Source organism: Triplophysa rosa, linkage group LG14 (assembly GCF_024868665.1).
Source record: "Triplophysa rosa linkage group LG14, Trosa_1v2, whole genome shotgun sequence".
NCBI lineage: Eukaryota > Metazoa > Chordata > Actinopteri > Cypriniformes > Nemacheilidae > Triplophysa > Triplophysa rosa.
Window position 1 is genome coordinate 14453697 of NC_079903.1, and position 19928 is coordinate 14473624.

A 19928-nucleotide genomic window follows, 5' to 3' on the forward strand; every position below is an offset into this window, starting at 1 on the left:
CTTCAAAAGATGAACCACATACCATTATTTCTCACATACCCCAGTATAATACCTAATCTTGGGAACATTTAGCTCGTTCTGAGCTCTGAAGCGGACACCACTACAAAGTGTCATGTCAGGTGAACACACCAGTTTACCATACAAATTTACCATATTATACATAGTTTACCATATAAAGCCTATAATATATAGTATACCGTAATATATTAAACATTATATATTACATTTATTTTTCAGACACCTACAACTGCAAATAGTTCGTATATCTCCATCTATATACTTATCTATTTATAGATGAAATATAAATAACAAAATATATGAAAATGAATAAAAAGTTACTGTCTTTTACATATTTTATATAGGCTATATATACTGTATATCTACATATATATATATTATAAATCAATTAAAGCACTCTAATTACCTAGAAAAATTCTAAAATATTTAAAACAAGGTCTATGATACAGTATACATTAATTAAAATGAATGTACTTACACGTTGTTTTCTATTTTTATTCATTTTTAATACAAAAGGATACTTTAACCCAAAAATAATTAGATCGTTATTTGGAGCAACTGAAAATCATTCAAGAAACCAAAACAGCCACACATTTTAATTCACAATTTTCATGAAAATTCATGTCAAGAACAAACAGACCAAACCAAACACAAATAAAAATCCACCTCGGTTAAAAAAACGAAAAAAAGATGTGAAGCTGCTAGAGGTGATGACAACTAGAGCACTGTATCTTGCTCTATATATAGTATCCCAGATAAACAATTTAGTTTTTGGTGTTTTTGCTCTAGTTAACATTGGACTAGTATTGGGCATGTTAGAAGTGATTGAGAAAGAAATGATAGTTGGCAGGCGTAATTGCAGTATTTCCCCAAATGACTGGTGTACAGCAACCTCTATGATCAAACAAGACACCTCTCAAGTAAATTTGACCACTTTCATTTTTTTTATAAAAAGTGAACTCAACTGCTGGGTAACTTAACCCAACTGACTGACTAGAGAAAGCATTTTGACCACTTTTTAGCATTATTGGGACAGTCTTTTTCCACTGATAGGTGAAAGGCCCCCCCCAAAAAAACTTGTAATTTTGTCCGCAAGCTTTTACATAGAAACATTTGTGTTCTGAAGTATATTACAAAAACACATAATATGCTTTAAATTTAGCATTCTAATTAAAAGAGTAAATTGCTCTTTTGTTTAATTTCCCAAAATGTTCTTAAAATACTATGTCTATATTACATCAAATTGGTTTGTCATGCAAGCAGTTATGGTATACTGAATTGAATTAATGTTGGTACATAACATGAACACTTCACACATTTCTTTAAGATATGTCATTTCAATGATCTTCGCAGTTAAATTTAATTTTGTTCAGAAAATGTGTAACTACACTCTTGAAAGTATTTAAGATCAGCTTTAACATTTCAATTAATTCAAGAAGATCAGGATAGATTATTTTTTTATCCAAAATGCTTACTCTTTGCAGGAAGCTGAACCATGGCCCAAGAGCAACAAGGCAAGTACCTTGCTCAAGGACATATATACGATTGTAAATACGTATTGTATTGATTCAATCAATCCATCTCGCATTTTTAACGCAATAGGTGAAGTTTTGCCTATTAACAATCAGTATTAACGTGTTGACTACAGCATACCCATGTGGCACCTTGGGGTACTGCAGCGGAGGTTCAACTTTTCCAATGAAAGACAGATTTCGAGTTCCTATTCCACCGCCACAAATTTTGTCCTATCTTTTAACAGGACAGAGCATTGATAGGCACAAATCTCACACTAAATATTCATGATGTTAAGTACAGATTAAATATCACATGTGAAATTATTCCCCCCCAATTCCCAGAGACGATTCATTTTTTTAAACAACTTTACTGTTTTTATGGAAAATACAATCAGGCTAGCAGTTTTCTTGCATCCATGTGCATAAACCAAGGTGCACTTATTTCCAGTATATTGCTTCATACACAGTTTTAGCACAGCAACAATTTTGACATTTGCAGGACACACACAACGCATGTATACAAGCAAACACATCTTCCTCAGTCTTTTTGGTTTCTTACATGAAGCAGACGATCTTTATTCCTCATTTGGTGGTGGTGTACGAGACCACGCAAAACAGCACTGGAAAGTGCAATAAATACTGCTAGAGAGGAAACAAACAAACAAGCACCTCTTAAACTGCCGAGCATGTAATGTCATGATCCCGAATATTGTGCTGAATTATTTTCATCCAAGATGTCAAAGAGATTCAAAACTGATTGTATTGTCATACACACTAATCTGATCTCGAAAAACCACTATTTTAATCGCACATGTTCAAACGCATGAGTCCATCCAATATTAACGCTGTATATAAAAAAATATCATCACAATATTATTTCTGTTGCAGCAACTTTCCTCCGAATCCATTTCTGTATCCCTGCACTAGCATGGACAACCATAGTAAGACAGGTTTACACACATACATAAACACACACACACTTAAAGTGAAAAATAGTTTGAACACAATCTACGTCAAGCTGGACATCTGAAATCAGTATTTCATCAACATGAATCAAGTACCTGTCTAACCCCACAGATAAAGCTTTACACTTTACGCTTAAGCCTTTTTAAGCCTTTCAATGTATTTCTATAAAACAAACATGGCTTAAATTAATGCGTACAAGATCTAATGGCTTCTTCCCTTCCCGTTAACTTTTACAAAAAGATTTTTTACAGAATGTGACCATGTGTAAAGTTGCATCAATCCTCAGGCTAGACCATAAGTGTATATTTTTCAAGCCTAAGCTTATTGTCTATCTGTGAATTGATCGGTGATCATCTCTGGTCGCAACTCGTGCAATGTAGAAATCACCTGAGTTTTCAGACAAGCTATGTATTGGAGGGTGTGTGGTGGGAAAGGGATCTCTCTACACTCACTGGTTCATGTGGGACGGACTGCGGTTATTCTAGGCTCAGGTTTGAACGTAACGGATGGAAATATACGAGAGATGATCGATGGATAAGGCTCTGGTTAAAAATGTCATGGACATCCATGGCCACCTCCAGCCTCCCGTGTAAGATCACAGAGAACGCACGTCTCTTGGTCTTGTTGTTGAATTGCACGTTAAACATCTGCTTTCATTCTCTTCACATCTACAAACTACATTCTGTACACATTTTTCACCTGTTCCTGCTCCTCCACCTCCCATTATGCTCAAATTTGATTGGTTAAATTAGACCGCTCAGTTCTCAGGTCCACAGGTTCAAACAGATGGTTCCCGCATCGTGTCCTCCTCATGTGGAGAGATGGGTGGGGGTGGTTAATCATCCACGGGAAGCTCATCGTTCAGGTCTAACTGGCTGCCTTGCTGTTCCTCGGTTTTCCCAGAAACCTGCAGCAGCTGCCGTCTCTGCACCTCCGCCTTTAGATTCTCTAGGTCCTTTTGGCTGAATAAATGATTTTTGTTTAGTTCAGGTTTAAAAAAGGAAACACAAGAGACCCCATAGTAGAGTCAGTACTGTAGCACTCACCTGAGAGGAATAAATATGATACCATTGATTATGTTGAGCTGCTCCAGGACACTAGCCATGCTTGGCGCAGTGAACTGTAAAGACAAAATCATAAATATTGCAGGATCAGTTATAGATCTCATCAAAATTTGTGTTTTGTGGCTCAGTGGCTTTTAGCTAGGTCATCAATATGCTAGTGTATGCACATAAACTATATATTTTAGCACATTTAAAATGTACAATCTCTCTCCTCTAAGAAAATTCACTAAAAATATGGAAATATTCTGTCCAGTCAAACTAGCAAGAGCAAATATAAATCATGGTTCAGGGCTGTAACATTAACTAGAGAATACCGGATTATTATAAGGGATAAAATGGAAAATTGTCCTGCCCAAACTTCCACAGTATTTCAGTAAAGATGATTCAACTGCATCTCTTAAGATTTGTAAAGGTGTGACTGACCTTCAGTGGCATTATACTGGCATTGGACCCATTCTTGTAGATCTCATTCATGGTTCTCTGCAGCGCCACCGCCTGCTGAGTGAGGTACTTCAGATACTCTGAGCTCTCTTTAGTCTTCTCATGTATTTCACCAACCTTAAAACACAAATATCACAATACAATATCTCTTTATAAACCTTTCACATAATATTGTGAACAATTTATTGATGCATTTTCATTTGACAAATGTTTGACTTCATAATATTTTCGTCTCTGACTCACTTTACAAACCCTTCTATCCACACATCATGTGAGAAGGCTCACATTGACTTACATGTATCGTCTCACTAAATATCCAGTCTCACTCTGAAATGAGTCACATTACACAAGGAAAGGGGTTGGGACCAGTTTTATGTTGAACTTTACCATGACTATGTCAACCCTTGAAGGGATACGTCACCCAAAAATGAACATGTTGTCATCAGTTACTAACCCTCAAGTTGTTCCAAACTTGTATTAATTTCTTTGTTCTGCTGAACAGAAGAATGTTTGTAACCAAACAGTTCTGGGGCACTTCTAAATATCTTTCTTTGTGTTAAGCAGAACAAACTTTATTCAAGGTTGGAACAACTTGAGGGCGAGTAAAAGAGGACCGATTTTTCATTTTTGGGTGAACTATCCCTTTAAACCACATCCACACCAGACGAGCCACAATGTTGCGACATTTTATAAAAAACCTTTCTAATATAGAATCCATTTTAGCTTGTCACATGTTGCTGTCTCAGAAGGTACAAAGTCTCTAAATAACATGCTTTTCTAATGTGTTGAGAGGTCGTTCCGAGTCTGATGTCTGATCAACATAAAAAACAACATGAATAATCATTCACTGCACAGATTTGTAAGACTCGAAATTAATGTACAGTAATTAGTGCTGTCAATCGATTAAAAAAAATTAATCTGATTAATCACACATTTTTTCTGTGATTAATCACGATTAATCGCACATAACAATAATATTTTAAAATATACTTTTACATTTTAATAATTTCACGTTTAATCTTCAAATTGATGTAGAAACAACATATTTCTTTAACAGCGTAATTTTATGAAAGCTAACATTTTGATATTAGTACTGTAACTGATGTCTTTATTAAATTGATTATTTTAGCATTAATTATAGCCATTCAACAGTATAATTGAGAGCTATCATGTAGGAAATATACAGAAATTGAAGGACACTTTACAGTCTTTAATGCTAAATTATAAATTAAATGCAGAAGAATTCTCATTAAAGCTACAAAATCACATTGATTTCTTATTTTCTTTTGTTCTTTGATTAACATTAGTGACAGGAGTCACAGCAGCACGTTTAAGAGCGCGGCCCCTTTAAGAGCTGTCTCAGTACGCAGATCTGACCGTCACCGCACTCCCATTTTCACAACTCTTTGCATTCATTTAAGATTTTATTTTACACTTTGAAGTCTGTGCTTAAGAAAACGCTAGACAAAATGGGCTTTCTGACATAATCTTGTGTGGTTTTATCCATTCAAGCACGAAAGAGAACTTAACACGGATGCGCTGTCTGACAGAGATTCACCGACGCAGCCTTCAGCCCGTGACTGTTTACACCAGACTGGACCTCGCGTTGCGTTTTGCCGCGTCCCACAGTTTAGAAGCTGTCTATCTTCATTGAACGCGTCAAAGCAACTGTTTCAAATCGCACTTAAGTGGTTTAAAAGCCTGTACACGAATAATAGCGTGATTACATAATGTAACGCTAGACAAAGGATGTCAAAACAAACGGATGCTGCGTTAATTGCGATAAATATTTTCTCACGCGTTAATTTAAAAAGATTAATCGCATGCGTTAATGCGTTAACGTTGACAGCCCTAATAGTAATATATTTCTCAAATCCTTGAACATGTGTGTGGCTTGCTGTACCTGGTTCTTGTAAATCGTGTAACCCTCCTTCTCATGCTGCAATGCAGAGCGGAACTCGGCCTTACTTTCATATACTCTGGCCACCAGGTGATGACTGCACAACACAGTGAAATGTTACAGATGACAACACTGTTTCAGCAGAACATTCAGGATTAATGGATGTTTATGAGCCAGACAATGTCCAGACAATAAAGATCATTCTAGAAGACTGCATGCGACTCAATGCTGACTAAATATATACTAAATGCATGAAAGAATTACCTACATGTAGTGTGAAGTCAAATGTACCTGAGGGCTACTTTGAGAGAACGTGGTCCGTGGTATTTTGAATTGATGGCCAAGGCATTCTCCAGGAAACGCAGAGAAAGGTCATACTCCATCACACCATGAAGCACCAGACCAATATTGCTCTACATCAGAGAAAATGATGTTCAACAAGCCTCAGCTTACCTGAGCACAGAAAATTCAATTACCATGCCTCAACCCTTCAAGGCTTCAGCCAGGAACAAATTAAGCTGTTTAGATGATCAGACACAGAAATGTCGTCTTAACTTTTCAAAGCAATAAACTTGAGATGTGCAGTGCTGAAGAAAACGCAAAAGGGGGAAATAAATGCTGCTGGCTTACATCGAGCAGAGCCATTTCAGGATGGTCTTCTCCACACACCACCAGCATGAGGTATCGGGCACGGTACAATAGTTTCAGGGCAGTGGACAGCTGACCATTGGCAAAGCAATACAGGGCTAAGTGCATCTGTGAAGAAACACACATAAAACATTTAGAGAACACGGAGAGCTCATTTTATTTTGTAGTTAGACAAACTAGATGTTTCCATTTTCCAAAGAAATGGCACAATGCTAAAAATACTTACATATTCTTGAATAGTGTTGGGGTGTTCAATGCCCAGCGCTCTTTCGCTCATAAGAACAGCTTTCTGCTGGTTACTCAGAGCCTGGCAAAAACATGCATTTAATTTAAAAACATATTACTTAAACAGTTCAATTAACAGATTTGATCTTTCAAATATCACCGTACCTCAGCGTGATCACCCATGATATAGTTGAGACGAGCAAGCAGGCGCAGACAGGCACAGATCTCCACATGCATGGCTCCATACACATTGTTGAAGAGGTTCAAGGCCTCATTGATGAGTTCACAGCCATCCTTAAGGAACCCTAGAAAGATAGGACAGTTGTGTTTATAAACTACATGTTGCATCACAGATATTTGCTCAAATAAGCATTTTAAGTCATGACTACCTTGCTGAACCTTGGCCTGTCCGCTCTGGAAGAAATGGAAGGCATCTGAGGCTTTAGGGTTGACGTGCTTCACGACAGGGAAGATGTTTAGGATGTCTTCCTCGGTGAAGGTCGGCTTGTGGCGGCTGTCAAAGTTGTACTCCTTTATCAATATCTGCAGGGAAAGGAAAAGCATTTTCAATACAGGTCTGATGACACTTGTCAGAAGCGAGAAATCGATAAAAGCTTTACCTGAATGCCTGTCTTGATGGAAATTTCCCTCAGCAGGGTGATCTTCTGCAAGCCGTATTTCTCAACTGCTTGGTCTACACTTTCACTGAGAAAGAAGAACATTGTGAGTCTGGACATCTTATCTGCATTTATATACTTTTGAAACATTGGCACATAACGCTCTTTTGTAAATATTTCATAAGCTTTTATTGCAACTAACTTATTTTTAAATGGCGAGTCTTTGTGGTTCTCACCATTGTAGATTGAAGTGATAGTAGCTCTGTGCCTCAGAAGCGATGTTCTTCCACAGCTCACTGGGAGTCAAGCTGGCCCAGGCCGTGTTGTCCCCTCCACCGGGGACCCTGTTTCGCCTCTTCCGATTCTTCCTGCGCGACACCAGCTCATCTGCGGGGAGGTGAGCTACAGCATCTGGGAAAGAGCTCAGGAGGCAGTTCAGGAAGTGGCTCACAGCAGCAGACAGAGCTGAGAGCTCCACACCCTGTAGATGACAAACACAAGAACAGGTTAGCACTTCTGTTCAAACAACAACAACCACAAAGACTAAATGTATTCAAACAGAAATCCGTTTCACCACAATATCGATCTAGTTTTTTTATATCACTATTATCATCAAAACTGATGTTGTGAATATTGGTTCCAGCTTACCTGAAGATATGTCTTGAAGATATGTTTAGCACATCTGGTGATGAGTTCACTGATTCCAATTCTCTAAACACACAAAAAACATTTCAATAAAACAATTAAAAACTTGTTTTTAAAAAGTTTTATTTTGCTACCAAACATCTTAACTTACATAGATGTGTTCAAGTTGTGCTTTTGGAGACATATTGTCCACAAAGTCCAGCACAGTACCAAGGTAGCGCACGTTAATACCACGCTGGTGAAGAGCTTCTGTCAATGAAGCACCGTCCATTGGCAGAGAACTGTGATCTAAACAGTCTTTTACCTACAGAACGACAAAAAACATCAACTTAAGCCTGAAGAATTCAAGATTCAAAAACATGACAGGTTCAAAGCAGCTGTAAAATAGTATTACCATTACATTCTTTTATTGTGTCAAAATGGTGAATTGCTTGGAAATATTAAGGCTAGTGAGAACTTCCTCACGCAGAAGAATGTGTTTATTTTGGTTATTATTATTAATAAATGCTTATGTTTATTTAAAATTGCTGTCATTTATCACGCCACTATGTACACCACTTTATAACAGCAATAAGCCTGCCCTCCTACAGCCTTTTGTGGTTTATTGTTTATTGCTTTAATAAACCCATCTGAGACTGTGGGTGTGGATTAGATCACTCACAAAAGATGGGATCTGGCAGGATATTAGGAAAGCCGCACCATCTTTGAGAAGTTGTTTTTGTTTTAGGACCTCCTCAGAGCTACAGTCTGGGAAACGCACTCCTACAATGAAGACAGATGATGTCACATGGTTAGCCTCGCCCATATCAAAATATGATCTATACCACAAAAACTCCCAGCATACCTGGAGAGAAGATATCTGGGTTGAAACGAATATCGAAGGAGGTGTTGCTGATGGAGCCGACAGCTTTACAAGCATTGAGGACCACCTCTCTGCTTCTGGGGTCTGTGAAAGGCAAAATTATTTCTGGTTTAAAAGCAACTTATAAATTCATGATTTTTAATATATTAACGTTAGTAAATAAAAGAGATCACGTTATGAAATTCAGGTTACTAACTGATAACTGTAACTGGGTATTAAATTATTAGTTAAGAGTTAAAGTTCCAGTGAAATTAAAACTTACAATGTCTTTTTTTATGAGATATCGCACCGTTTATTGTAAACAGTTTATCAATGTGGGTCATTCTCTTTTTAAAATTCATGTGAAAATTCATGTAGGAACATATCAGTTTATTGACTGATCCTTAAGGCTAACTTATTTTTAATAAAAGGAAAAAAAACCTTTCCTTTTGATTTCACTGGGGCTTTAAGAGTTAACTCTGTTACCAAATCAATCCCACACACAACAAACTGATTTGCTCTCCAAAAAAGAAAAAAAAATCTCAAGTTTGCTCAAACCATGTCAAAAGATTAGACAGTGGGATGCGAGACTGTTGTGAATAAACTGAAATCCTGACACATATAAGCCAAGATATTACAAAACCAACTGAGGAGATCATGCTCTCCTCCCATGGGCATCAGAGGGAACAAAAGCACAAAGCACAGATGAGAGATGCACTAAAAAGCAAATGAAAATGACAACAGCAGGATATCTAATGAGGTGATAATGAAACCCTGAGGGAACCCAGATGGATCTATGTGAAGAAGCAGCTGTAAACTGTGGCAGTCACATGTGCATATCTCCACCAACTCTTGCTCTTGTTCCCTCTAACGCTCTTTCTGGCTGCTCGCACGACGTACCAATACCAGATCCATCTTCCGCCGCTAAGGACTTGGCCAGCTCTTTAGCTTGGGCAAGTCCAGGTATATTTTCATCAGCGTCCTTACCCTCCAAAAGACTATCACAGCCTCCGTTGTGGCTCTCTGCTGAATGCTCATGAGTACCGTTGGTGTTTGTTGCATTCAGACTGGCTAAGGCCTCCTTTTCAGGCGTGGATGTTGCTTTTGATTCTTCTGTAGCCAGAGTGGAATCGGAGGAGGTTCGAGGAGGTGCTGTGGTTTCGATAACCTTGTCAGAAGCTTCGGCAGGTTGAGGTTTGCTATCGGATTGTGTATCTGCGGTGCTTGAGTCTTGAAGTGCTGCGGTTTTATTGTCTTTGTTTGCCTTTTGCTGCATTAGCTGGAGTGCTGCCATCTTCATGAAGAGAAGATATCTGAGGTGCGAGAGGTTCACGTGGTTAGATGCAGTTTCACGAAATCAAGCCATTAAAAAGAAAGTAACTTATAATAAAATAGATTATTTTAAAGATTTGAATAGATGAGATCACTTATGAGACTTAAAGTGATAGTTAACCCAAAAATAAAAATTACTTCAAACACAAATGAAGATATTTTGAAGAAAGTTCGTAACCGAACAGCGCTGGCACCTATTCACTTCTATTGTATGAACACAAAACCAATGCAAGTGAATGGGTGCTGGTTAACGACATTCTTCAAAATATCTTCTTTTGTGTTCTCTGGAAGAAAGAAAGTTATACAGGTTTAAATTGACAAGAGGGTGAATAAATGATGACAGAATTTTCATTTTTGGGTGAACTATCCCTCAAAGGTACTTGACAACCATTGGTATGTTCCACAAAAGGTTTGGAATGACAGAAAACTACAATGATAAACACAACTAACCAATAAAAACATACCTATGCTCTACAAAGGCCTCAATAAGTTCCTGGCGCAGACAAGCCAGGCGATGACGATGATGTCGTGGGAAACCCAGTTTCTGACTCTCCGGAGCAAGTTCTTCTCCTTCCACCGGCAAGAAATTGAGATCAGGAGGAAAGGTCCGCAAAAGGTCCAGGATGTAATGGCGGCCGTCGTTACCGATTATACCTTTACATTCCACAGAGGAGGAAAGCTCCACCGCGGTATCTTTCTCGTTGAGCACAGCATGTCGCTGCACTTTCAACGGGCGACTAGTCTTCTCCAGAAGCTCCAGATACTTGGGGTGAGACACTACAGTCTTGCCAAAGTCGATGGATCCGTAGATGACGCTCTGCTCTTGTTCTCGCTCCAAGATGCCAGGAATGATGGACTGTGCGGTTACACGGTAACCTCGGTAGTCCACCACCACCGTGCCAAGGGTAAAGAGCCCCTCCACGTCTACAGCACTGTATGCCCTCACCCCGTTCAGGTCATTGGTGGGGGCGGCATGGGCGGCGGCATCGCCACCCAGCTCCCTGTAGTGGTCACGTACATCAAAGCCCAAGCTGAAGAAAATGTTGTTCCAGATGAACATCTGCATGCGCGTCTCCTCTCCAGGGTTGATCGCCATGACGTTGCCGTCAATCACCGCCATTGCGCCACGTGTGGAAGCGGCGGCAAAATCGCTATGAACCTGTGGAACAGAAGTGTGAGCTGGGCAATGTTTGAAATGCAAACGTGTTGTTTTGAAGTCATAGTTAATGTTCACCTTGAATATGGCTCTCTCTCTCAGCAGACGCTCGGGGAGGTTCTTACGAGAAAGTTCTCGGGTGGTCTGGAGCTCCTCATTCCAGTCTCTAGTCTGTGACAGAAGAAACAATATCAGAAGAATATTCAAATTTATGGAAATCTTTGCAGTAAAGATGATGATTTCAAGCATACTTGGCCAGGTATGTGTTCCTCATAACCCAGGCGAGAGGTGTAGGCATCCTCTGCCCTCACACAATCCATGGCATGGTCGATCTGTGGTGCAGTCCAGCTGTACACTTGGAAGGGAGTGGCTATTCTCTCAAATGGATGTCTCTGAACCCTGAAATATGATCAGAGAGGATCAATCTCAGATTTATAGAACTTCCTTTCTTCAGGTGAACACAGACAATTTTATATTAAAAGATATGTTATCTTCTTATACTTGAACAAAAATGTTGAAGCTAAAAAAAGTGTATACGTATAACACGTATAGGACAACTAGTCACAAGACCACAAAGATTTTACGTTATCGATGTGCCACCATATTTAGCGTGCAGATGTGTATGTTTGTTTACATGGATATATTCAATTTACTTTAATTCAAGTATATTTATACAGTGACCACATACATTTGAGATGAGGTTGAGCAAATTAAGTGAGAATTTTTTGGGGGTGAATTATTCCTTTAAATATAATAGTAATGACAGGGTAATACCTCTTCTTCTGCAGAGCGCTGAAGTTCTTCTTGAAGGCGGGGCTAATCTGGTTGAGAAGTTCCACCAGAGAGTGGCTGAGGAAGCTGGGGTTGGCTGGCTTGGGGTTGAAGGTATATGTTGTTGACCTGCAATAGTCAACGTGTAACTTTAAAAACTTTCCTCAGACAGAAAAATAAATGTATATTATATATAATGTTGGCTGTAGAAGCTGAAGAGTCTTTATTCACTTACTGATTGAGGTAGAATCCACGGGTGGAGGCAGTGATGCTGATGTGTCTATCCTCTACCGTCACAATGCACAGGTACATGAGGTCACCGTGCATCTTCCGGTTGCCGGGTGGTGGGTTCCAGCCACTCATAGTCAAGACCTTCAGGCACTGCATTGGCTGCAAATAAAAGACGAAATAAGGATTAAGAATTCTGCTGAGTAAATGTCATGCAAAAGATTGTTATTTAATAAATGGCTGCGCTCACCTTCCAGTCTTTGTTCTGTGGCTGTAGAGGAACTAAAGGACGTTCTTTGCTGCCCGGCAGAATGTGTTCAGGTGGTGTGCAATCAATCTGCTCAAGTTCACTGCCCTTCTTTTTGCGTTTCCCAGTGTCTACAGGCAAGAACAAAACATTCACATACAAGACACCAACCTAAAAACACTAACAAAGATCTCACGTTCTTCCCATTACACACCTCCAAGATCTCCATCTGTAAACACGCTGAGGAACGAGAGGGAGTTGCAGTCCACTCCATTGTAAGCGTCTGATGGATCAAGGCTCTTCAGGAGGTCTCTGATGTGGCGTACATGGATGCGAGCTTCACGCACCGTGTAGGGTTCTGCAGAGCGGAAACACTGAAGCTCAGTACCTTCTAATAAGATGTTTACTTAAAACAAAAGGACTTCGCATCATACCTTCTACAACTTTGAGAAGGGAACCTTCTTGTAGGCCCTCGATGGACTTGAGCTCTGCAAAGTTGTCGAGTACGTTCCCATCGAGCTGCAGAGAGAAGCAGGTGCGGTGGCAGGTGTCCTCACGGTCCATCAGCACTTGGTGGATCTCCTGCACCATTTCTTGTGGTGACACCTGAGTAAAAAAACACGATTTATTCAATTAAATGACAAGATCATTTTGTTCAAAATTCTATTAGACAATTCCATTAATGTAAGAACACCGCTCACCTGAAGGTCAAAAGGTTCAGTTCCTGGTGCTTGGATCTTCACAGTGAAGCCAGTGTCTTGAATCACAATCACTTCTTGTTCATTCGCATCCTCTCCGGGGTCTGCATCAGCATTGCCGTCCTGTTTGGAGTCGGCCTCCTCGGCTTGATCATGAGCACTGTCCCCGTTCATTACTGCTGTGTCACCACGGTGCCCTGACGATAGAGACATTCATTTTCCGATTAGAATGACAGCCAGTAAGCATTCAATGATCAAACTGACATACGTATTGTACTGTACAACTAAAAAAATGCTTTATTATGGCATCATAGTTGGTTAATGGCACACAATACACAGGACCAAACGTAAGATCATTTTAGATTTTAGATCAACTCTAATGACATACAAGTTTTATTGCCAGTTAGGACATGCCTATTACAAGCTGTACCTCAAAGTAGTGCTGGGCGATACACCGGTTCATACCGAATACCGGTGTGTGTTTTTGTTATGATATGAATTTTGTATATACCATATTACCGGTGTATGTCGCTTAAACAACCGGAACGCGACACTGTTGCACTGTGACCGGCCATTCACACGGCTTCACACCGAATGCGTCTTTCTATGCCGTGGCACTACTTTATTATATTTTTTCTGTATAAATCGCAATGCCCTAAACGGAGGCGTTTGGATGTTTGTGTGCGTCTCGCGCATGAGCGGTAACGTTACATATTTCTTTCCCGTCGCAATGGGAGCGCGCACCTCGCGGCTGAACAGCAGCACAAGTAATTGCAAGTTCGCATTACGTTATGTTAAATATACTCACGGACAAACATTTTCAAAAAACGACCGTGTTCCCCTCATATCTGCTCAATATAAGAATATAATATGATGTGTTCTTAGTTTGAACTGTTTCTCTATATGCTATGATGAGAAATAAGGGTCAGTAAGGAGGATGGATTGACAGCGTGATGCGATCACTTTCCTCTCACATATCTAATTTAAGCCTTTGTTTTATGATTAAAAAATATGATTTCATGAAATCATGAAGCCATTGTGACTATGTAAAACACAGCAGACATGCATGTTTTAATGGTATAGTTGTTACCATTTTGTTTTCAACTATTCATTTTTGGGTGGATGCTCCTAACTCTTGAAGTTGGGAGCACCAGTGCTTCCAAGGATAAAAGTTAATTTCGAGCCCTGTTCTCTATTTATTTGCTTAAATATTATGTATGCAAGTTACCTTCGCATGCTATTCAGTTGTTAAAAAAGTCTAAACTTTGCAGTTATTATGGGGATACTGTCACCATTACAGTATAAAAGGGCATTTTAAGTCAATCAACAGCACTATTTCCTCTCTCAATCAGTAGAAAATGTGGTTAAAATACCGCCATGTACCGGGAAACCGGTATAAATCTGGAAAACACCGTTACATTCATTTTTGGTCATACTGCCCAGCCCTACCTCAAAGCAAAAACAAAAAAACATTACTGCAAGTTGATTACAATGAAAAGTAGTAGGTTACTTGTCAATAAATCAGTTTAATGGATGCTTATGAAAATAATCCTTGTGTAGTTGCGGTCAAAGAATGTTACTCACAAGAACTATTTTGCAATGTAGTAATTTATATCAGGAATTAACCATTAACGCCGTTGCTGTAGGTATTGCTTAGCCTGCAGTAAGAGTTGCATAAAGGTTAGTGGATTTTTACCAGCCAACTAGCTCACAGGACAGCTTCTGAGCCCCTGTGACACTTCACACAATACAGCTCCCACAGCGAGCTACCATGGAGATCTCCACAGCAACAGTTAAAGTCCTAGGTCTCAGGGGCCAAACACTCTTGGCATGCTTTACGGATGAATGCTGCCTGACCAGTGGTGCAATATCATATGACTCATTTGTTTGAGAAGGCTTTGGTTGATTCACGAACCGGCACATTTTAGCATATATTGAAGTGACAAAACACAAATTCCTGTCTCGGCAGAGATGTTTTCAGGACCCTTCTGAAGTCGCAGCTGTCTCGGCCGTAATTCAGCTTGCAAGAGTAAAACACACTGTTTGCTTTTCGACAACTGCTGCTTGTCCTTGGCTCTCCTCAAAAAGTGTCACGGCTATAGCAACAAACAGTTGGTCTCGCAGTACAGACCTCAGAGGACCACAGGGGAGAGGCATCAAACAGATTTCACAATGACCCTATGTTTGAATTCGCTGAAAGCATGATTTATAGATTGTGCACTTCTGATCAAGAGTAAATAGCATGGCGTAAAAAAGGGAAACTTTATTTCCACTGATTTTAAAGGAATGTGGATTGGCCTCTCATTTGATGGAAGGTATTTAAACAGTGTTGAATTAGCTACCTACTACACCCTTCTTCAATTCTAATCGAAGTCAACTGTTCTCAGACCTAGCCGCACCATATGGCTCACTGTCATTTATTTATCCTGATTTAGTTTGTCACAGAGCTTCCCTTATCCAATGCAAATCTAATCATGAGCATTAAGTGCTGGTTGCCAAATTGGGTGAAGAGCCGCTAACAGATAGACTGGTAAACCAGGCCACAGTGACTATGTACAAGTAATTTACTGAGATTTCGGAATACCCACTATTGTGCCCTTGGGCAAAGACAACTCTTAATTTGCAGAGTAAAACTACAGGGCATTTACATAAAAAAACATATATTGTTCCATCTCTAATTAGATTTTATTTACCACATCTTTTAATGTGGAATTCCAAACTATATTATTTGGTCTTATTTCTTCTATCACAAAACTGAGAAGCACATGATACATTACTGAAATCGGAATTTGCACAGAACAACGACACCCTAAACCAGCCAATCCAGTGAATTGCACCATACAAACAAAGTTTTCATGAAGTTGACTGCTACTTGACACTGCACAATGCAAAGTCAATTGACTTGTCTTTTAATAGTCCCTCCCACAAAACTGGGTGAAGTCCAGATGCACACCACATTTAGTAAATTTAAGAACTAGGACGCTTATTGTCCTGTTGCTGATTTATACATCTCTCAACACCATAATCTTTCTGTCACCATTTACTCACCCTCAAGTTGTTCCAGACCTGTGTAAATTTTGTGGTTCTGCTGAACACAAAGAAAGATGTTTCGAAGAATGTCAGTAACCAAATAGATCTGGGGCACTATTGACTTCTATAGTAAGGAAAAAACTATGGTAGACAATGGTGCTCCAGAACTGTTTAGTTTCCCACGTTCTTCCAAATATCATCTTTTGTGTTGAACAGAACAAAGATTTTAATAGTTTTGGAACAACTTGAGGGCGAGTAAACGATTACAGAATTTTCATTTTTCTCTTTAATAGCCAAGGTGCAGGTGATTTTTTTTCTGGTTCATCCTTCCTGCTGTGTTTATGTTTTATAATCGCGGAACAGTCCAAATGAAAACAGTAACTAAACAACCGCTTGATTACTTTGTCTAGATTTTCCTGGTAAATCATTCAAAGGCACACCGATAGTAGTTAAAACAGCACCAGTGTGCTCTAGTCAACCAGGTAAGAAAATGTTCTTCTTTTAGCAACCTTAATAGTGCCACAAGAATGTGTCCATTCAGTATTACACTCCCAACCTATGCAAAGTCTTGTTTTCCCTTCAACATACTCCAATTCCAATTTTTTAAATGCAAAACCTTTGTCACAGACTCTCATAATGCTAAAGTACAAAAAGTGCAATTCTTGTTGTCAAAGTGTCTTTTATGGCATGTTGCACCAACCTGAAAACCTGCCAGACATTATTAAAGCTGAGATCATGGTGGTCTGAGATCCAAGTGAGACCAGATCCTCTAGACCTCATGTAAAATGGAATGATGTGTTAGGAAAGCATGTTTGCCAACATTTGGCTTAAGTCATGCAAAGGCCCCTCATCCTTTATTAACAGCCAGGACAGCTTCACAGACAACTAAACTACAAAAGGCCATTTCTGTTACTTTTAATTTAACCATATAACAGAGGGTACTGAGGTGCTGATAACTTTTCACATAACGTTAGTCCGATTCGTCAGTTACTGAATTTGTAAAATGAGACTACACAAATTACAGTAAAATTACATAACGAGAACACATCTGAATATATTATAAGTATATAAAAATGAATCAAACAACTTGTGCGCCTCTGACATAGATTTATTAAACATTTATTACATCCATCATAATGCAACTGGCTACAAGTCACATCCACACAAAGTCTTATTTCTGAAGCTGATGTCACAGCTCATGGAACTAAGAACAAAGGACAGGCATTTTTAGGCATCAAATTCAAACTATCACGAACTTTCATGGGCTATTAAATTGAGCCATAGTAAAGCTGTCGGGTGTCAAGTCTTTTCCAAGGTCTCCTTTAACATGACACAGAATGCAGCAACTAGCAGTTGTACACATTAACCGGCCATTTGCTCTTTAGCTAATCTACTGACAGCAGATAATTCCTCGTTTTGTACCTCGGAAATAAGTCTGATTTTATAGGATGTATCCTTTGTTGTAAGCAAACTATGTAAAACCAACACTTACCTAACAGATCCCTCTATATTTAACTGGTAGCAATAACCTTCTATCGGTACACATGCACCATGACTTTCCATGTGTGACTACTTCCGCTTCCCGGTCGAGGAGCGAAACACCTTGCTGAATGAAAACAGGAGGGGTCGATACGAACACACGCGTTCAAAATAAGCCTTATACTTCTAATAAAGTAAATTCAACTGTATTAAACAAGTATAGCTACAGACATAATAAGTATAATTGATAAAAACAATATTAAACAAAAATAATATTAAACAAGGAGTTTCATATAATCATAGTGTAGTTAAACAAACAGTTGTCCCCTATTCTCCGAATGGTTCCGTCCCACTGAAGGTGACCTTCAGTTCTTTCGTGATCATGCGCGCTGTTACAGAACATGTGCGTCAAGATCTTACGGCGGCTAGTGGACAAGATGCTAAGAACACACTACATTAATGTAAGACGAAAGCTAGCCAGCGATCAAAACCAGCATGTAAAAAATGATCGAAATTATATTTAGAGTTTAAGAGCTACGTGTTGTCCTTCGGCAAGCAAATATATTGTGTAAATCTTGAGTTCAGATGAGAGGGGAGTAACTAGACAGCTTTCATTCACCTTGGTTACAGTTAGCATCATATTAGCCTGTTCAATTTGCCTGATCTTTAACTACAACCAGCACGTCTTCAAACATTAACGAATACAGTGCACATGGCACTAGTAACATAGCATGAACAGATTTAATTGAAACATTGGTATGTTAAGTATTCACAACTCTGTCGTAATGCATCGTTATTGCGTTTCTGCATGAAAGTAACGAGCAGATCTAACGTATAATACACATCCACAGTACATTAACCAAGGTATAAAACAAGTTCCCCCTGACAGTAACTAGTGCTGAATGTTTTAAGCCAGCATCCTTAAACATTACGGGCTCTTATTTGTAAATTAATTCACTTACCTAAGCATCATAACGTTGCTTTATACCAGTAAAGAGCAAATACCTCTGCATGACTGTCTGTCTTTGTCCTACTTTGACCTCTATCCAGTCAAACATAAATCAGGTTTCAACACTGATTTACCATTCGCCGGTCATTTAAGAGTGAAATAGAATTAAAACGCAACTAGTCATTGTGAATGGGGTTAAGCTCACATACCACATGCACATGGATCTTGCAAGGCTGTCTTGCTGGTCTCTTTGCTGTTCGCCGTTTCGCCTTCTCTGGCCAAATCAACGGTGTTACAGGTCGGGACTGGTGCTGGGATGTCATCCGTCTTGCTAACCATGATTCGTATGCCACAAGACTAAACTCGGTTTCGAAGCTAGCAACAGATTTCCGTTGCTGACGGGTTTGCTGTAAGTCTGTTGAATGGCCTTCACCGTTAGACGGAATGGCTGGCTGTTACATGCAAAGATATTACAAAAACAACTTCACTTCCGAAGGATAGCACTCAGCCTGGCTGTCACACGTGGTTTCTCCTCCTCTTGACCTGTTTGCCTTTGTATTTGTCCCGCCCACCAAACAAACGGCTACGGCAAGTCTGCAGCCTCATTTCTTGAGAAGAGCGTTTACTGAAACGATTGAACTTTTGGTTGTACGCAATTAATTGGTGTTATGTAAACTAGTTTTAAGACTGAAACACTGTAAAAACTGGGATACAAAGATCAAAAATCTAGATTTGTGTACTACTGGATTGGCCCGCAAACAACTTAATTAATATAATATAAATTCTTATAATACATTTCTGTAATCATTTACTCACCCTCGGGTAGTTTCAAATCAATACATTTCTTTGTTCTGATGAACACAGGGAAATATATTTGAAAGAATGCTTGTAACCAAACAGTTCTTGGCCACCATTGACTACCATAGTAGGAAAAATGACAATTGTAGTCAAAAGTGCCCCAGAACTGTTTGCTTTCCTACATTCTTTAAAATATCTTCTTTTGTGTTTGACAGAACATAGAAATTCACAGAGAAGTTTTTTTCCTACTATGGTAGTCAATGGTGGCCAATAACTGTTTGGTTACAAGCATTCTTCCAAATATCTTTCTCTGTGTTCATCAGAACAAAGACATTTATACAGATTTGGAACAACTAGAGGG

The 19928-nt window shown here is 39.2% G+C and overlaps 1 protein-coding gene across 3 annotated transcripts; it reads right to left on the reverse strand.

Moving 5' to 3' along the window:
- Positions 1–507: 507 nt before the first annotated feature.
- On the reverse strand, positions 508–19598 carry cluha (clustered mitochondria (cluA/CLU1) homolog a). Of its 3 annotated transcripts, none has more exons than XM_057351185.1 (26): positions 18979–19598; positions 13315–13508; positions 13048–13219; positions 12828–12971; positions 12617–12744; positions 12374–12528; positions 12142–12267; positions 11619–11766; positions 11446–11538; positions 10676–11370; positions 9780–10192; positions 8883–8984; positions 8700–8800; positions 8190–8342; positions 8042–8104; positions 7630–7874; positions 7397–7481; positions 7166–7319; positions 6942–7081; positions 6778–6858; positions 6534–6659; positions 6195–6316; positions 5907–6000; positions 3986–4120; positions 3545–3618; positions 508–3460 (listed from the first exon to the last, which is right to left on the reverse strand). In XM_057351185.1, the coding sequence occupies exons 1-26, from the start codon at positions 19106–19108 to the stop codon at positions 3334–3336; spliced, it is 4200 nt and encodes a 1399-aa protein (XP_057207168.1). In that variant the 5' UTR covers positions 19109–19598; the 3' UTR covers positions 508–3333. The 3 variants fall into 3 exon arrangements, with proteins under 3 accessions (XP_057207168.1, XP_057207169.1, XP_057207171.1); XM_057351186.1 differs by having other exon boundaries at positions 9867–10192; positions 18979–19592; XM_057351188.1 differs by lacking the exon at positions 18979–19598 and adding an exon at positions 17834–17925.
- Between the last annotated feature and the right edge of the window lie 330 nt (positions 19599–19928).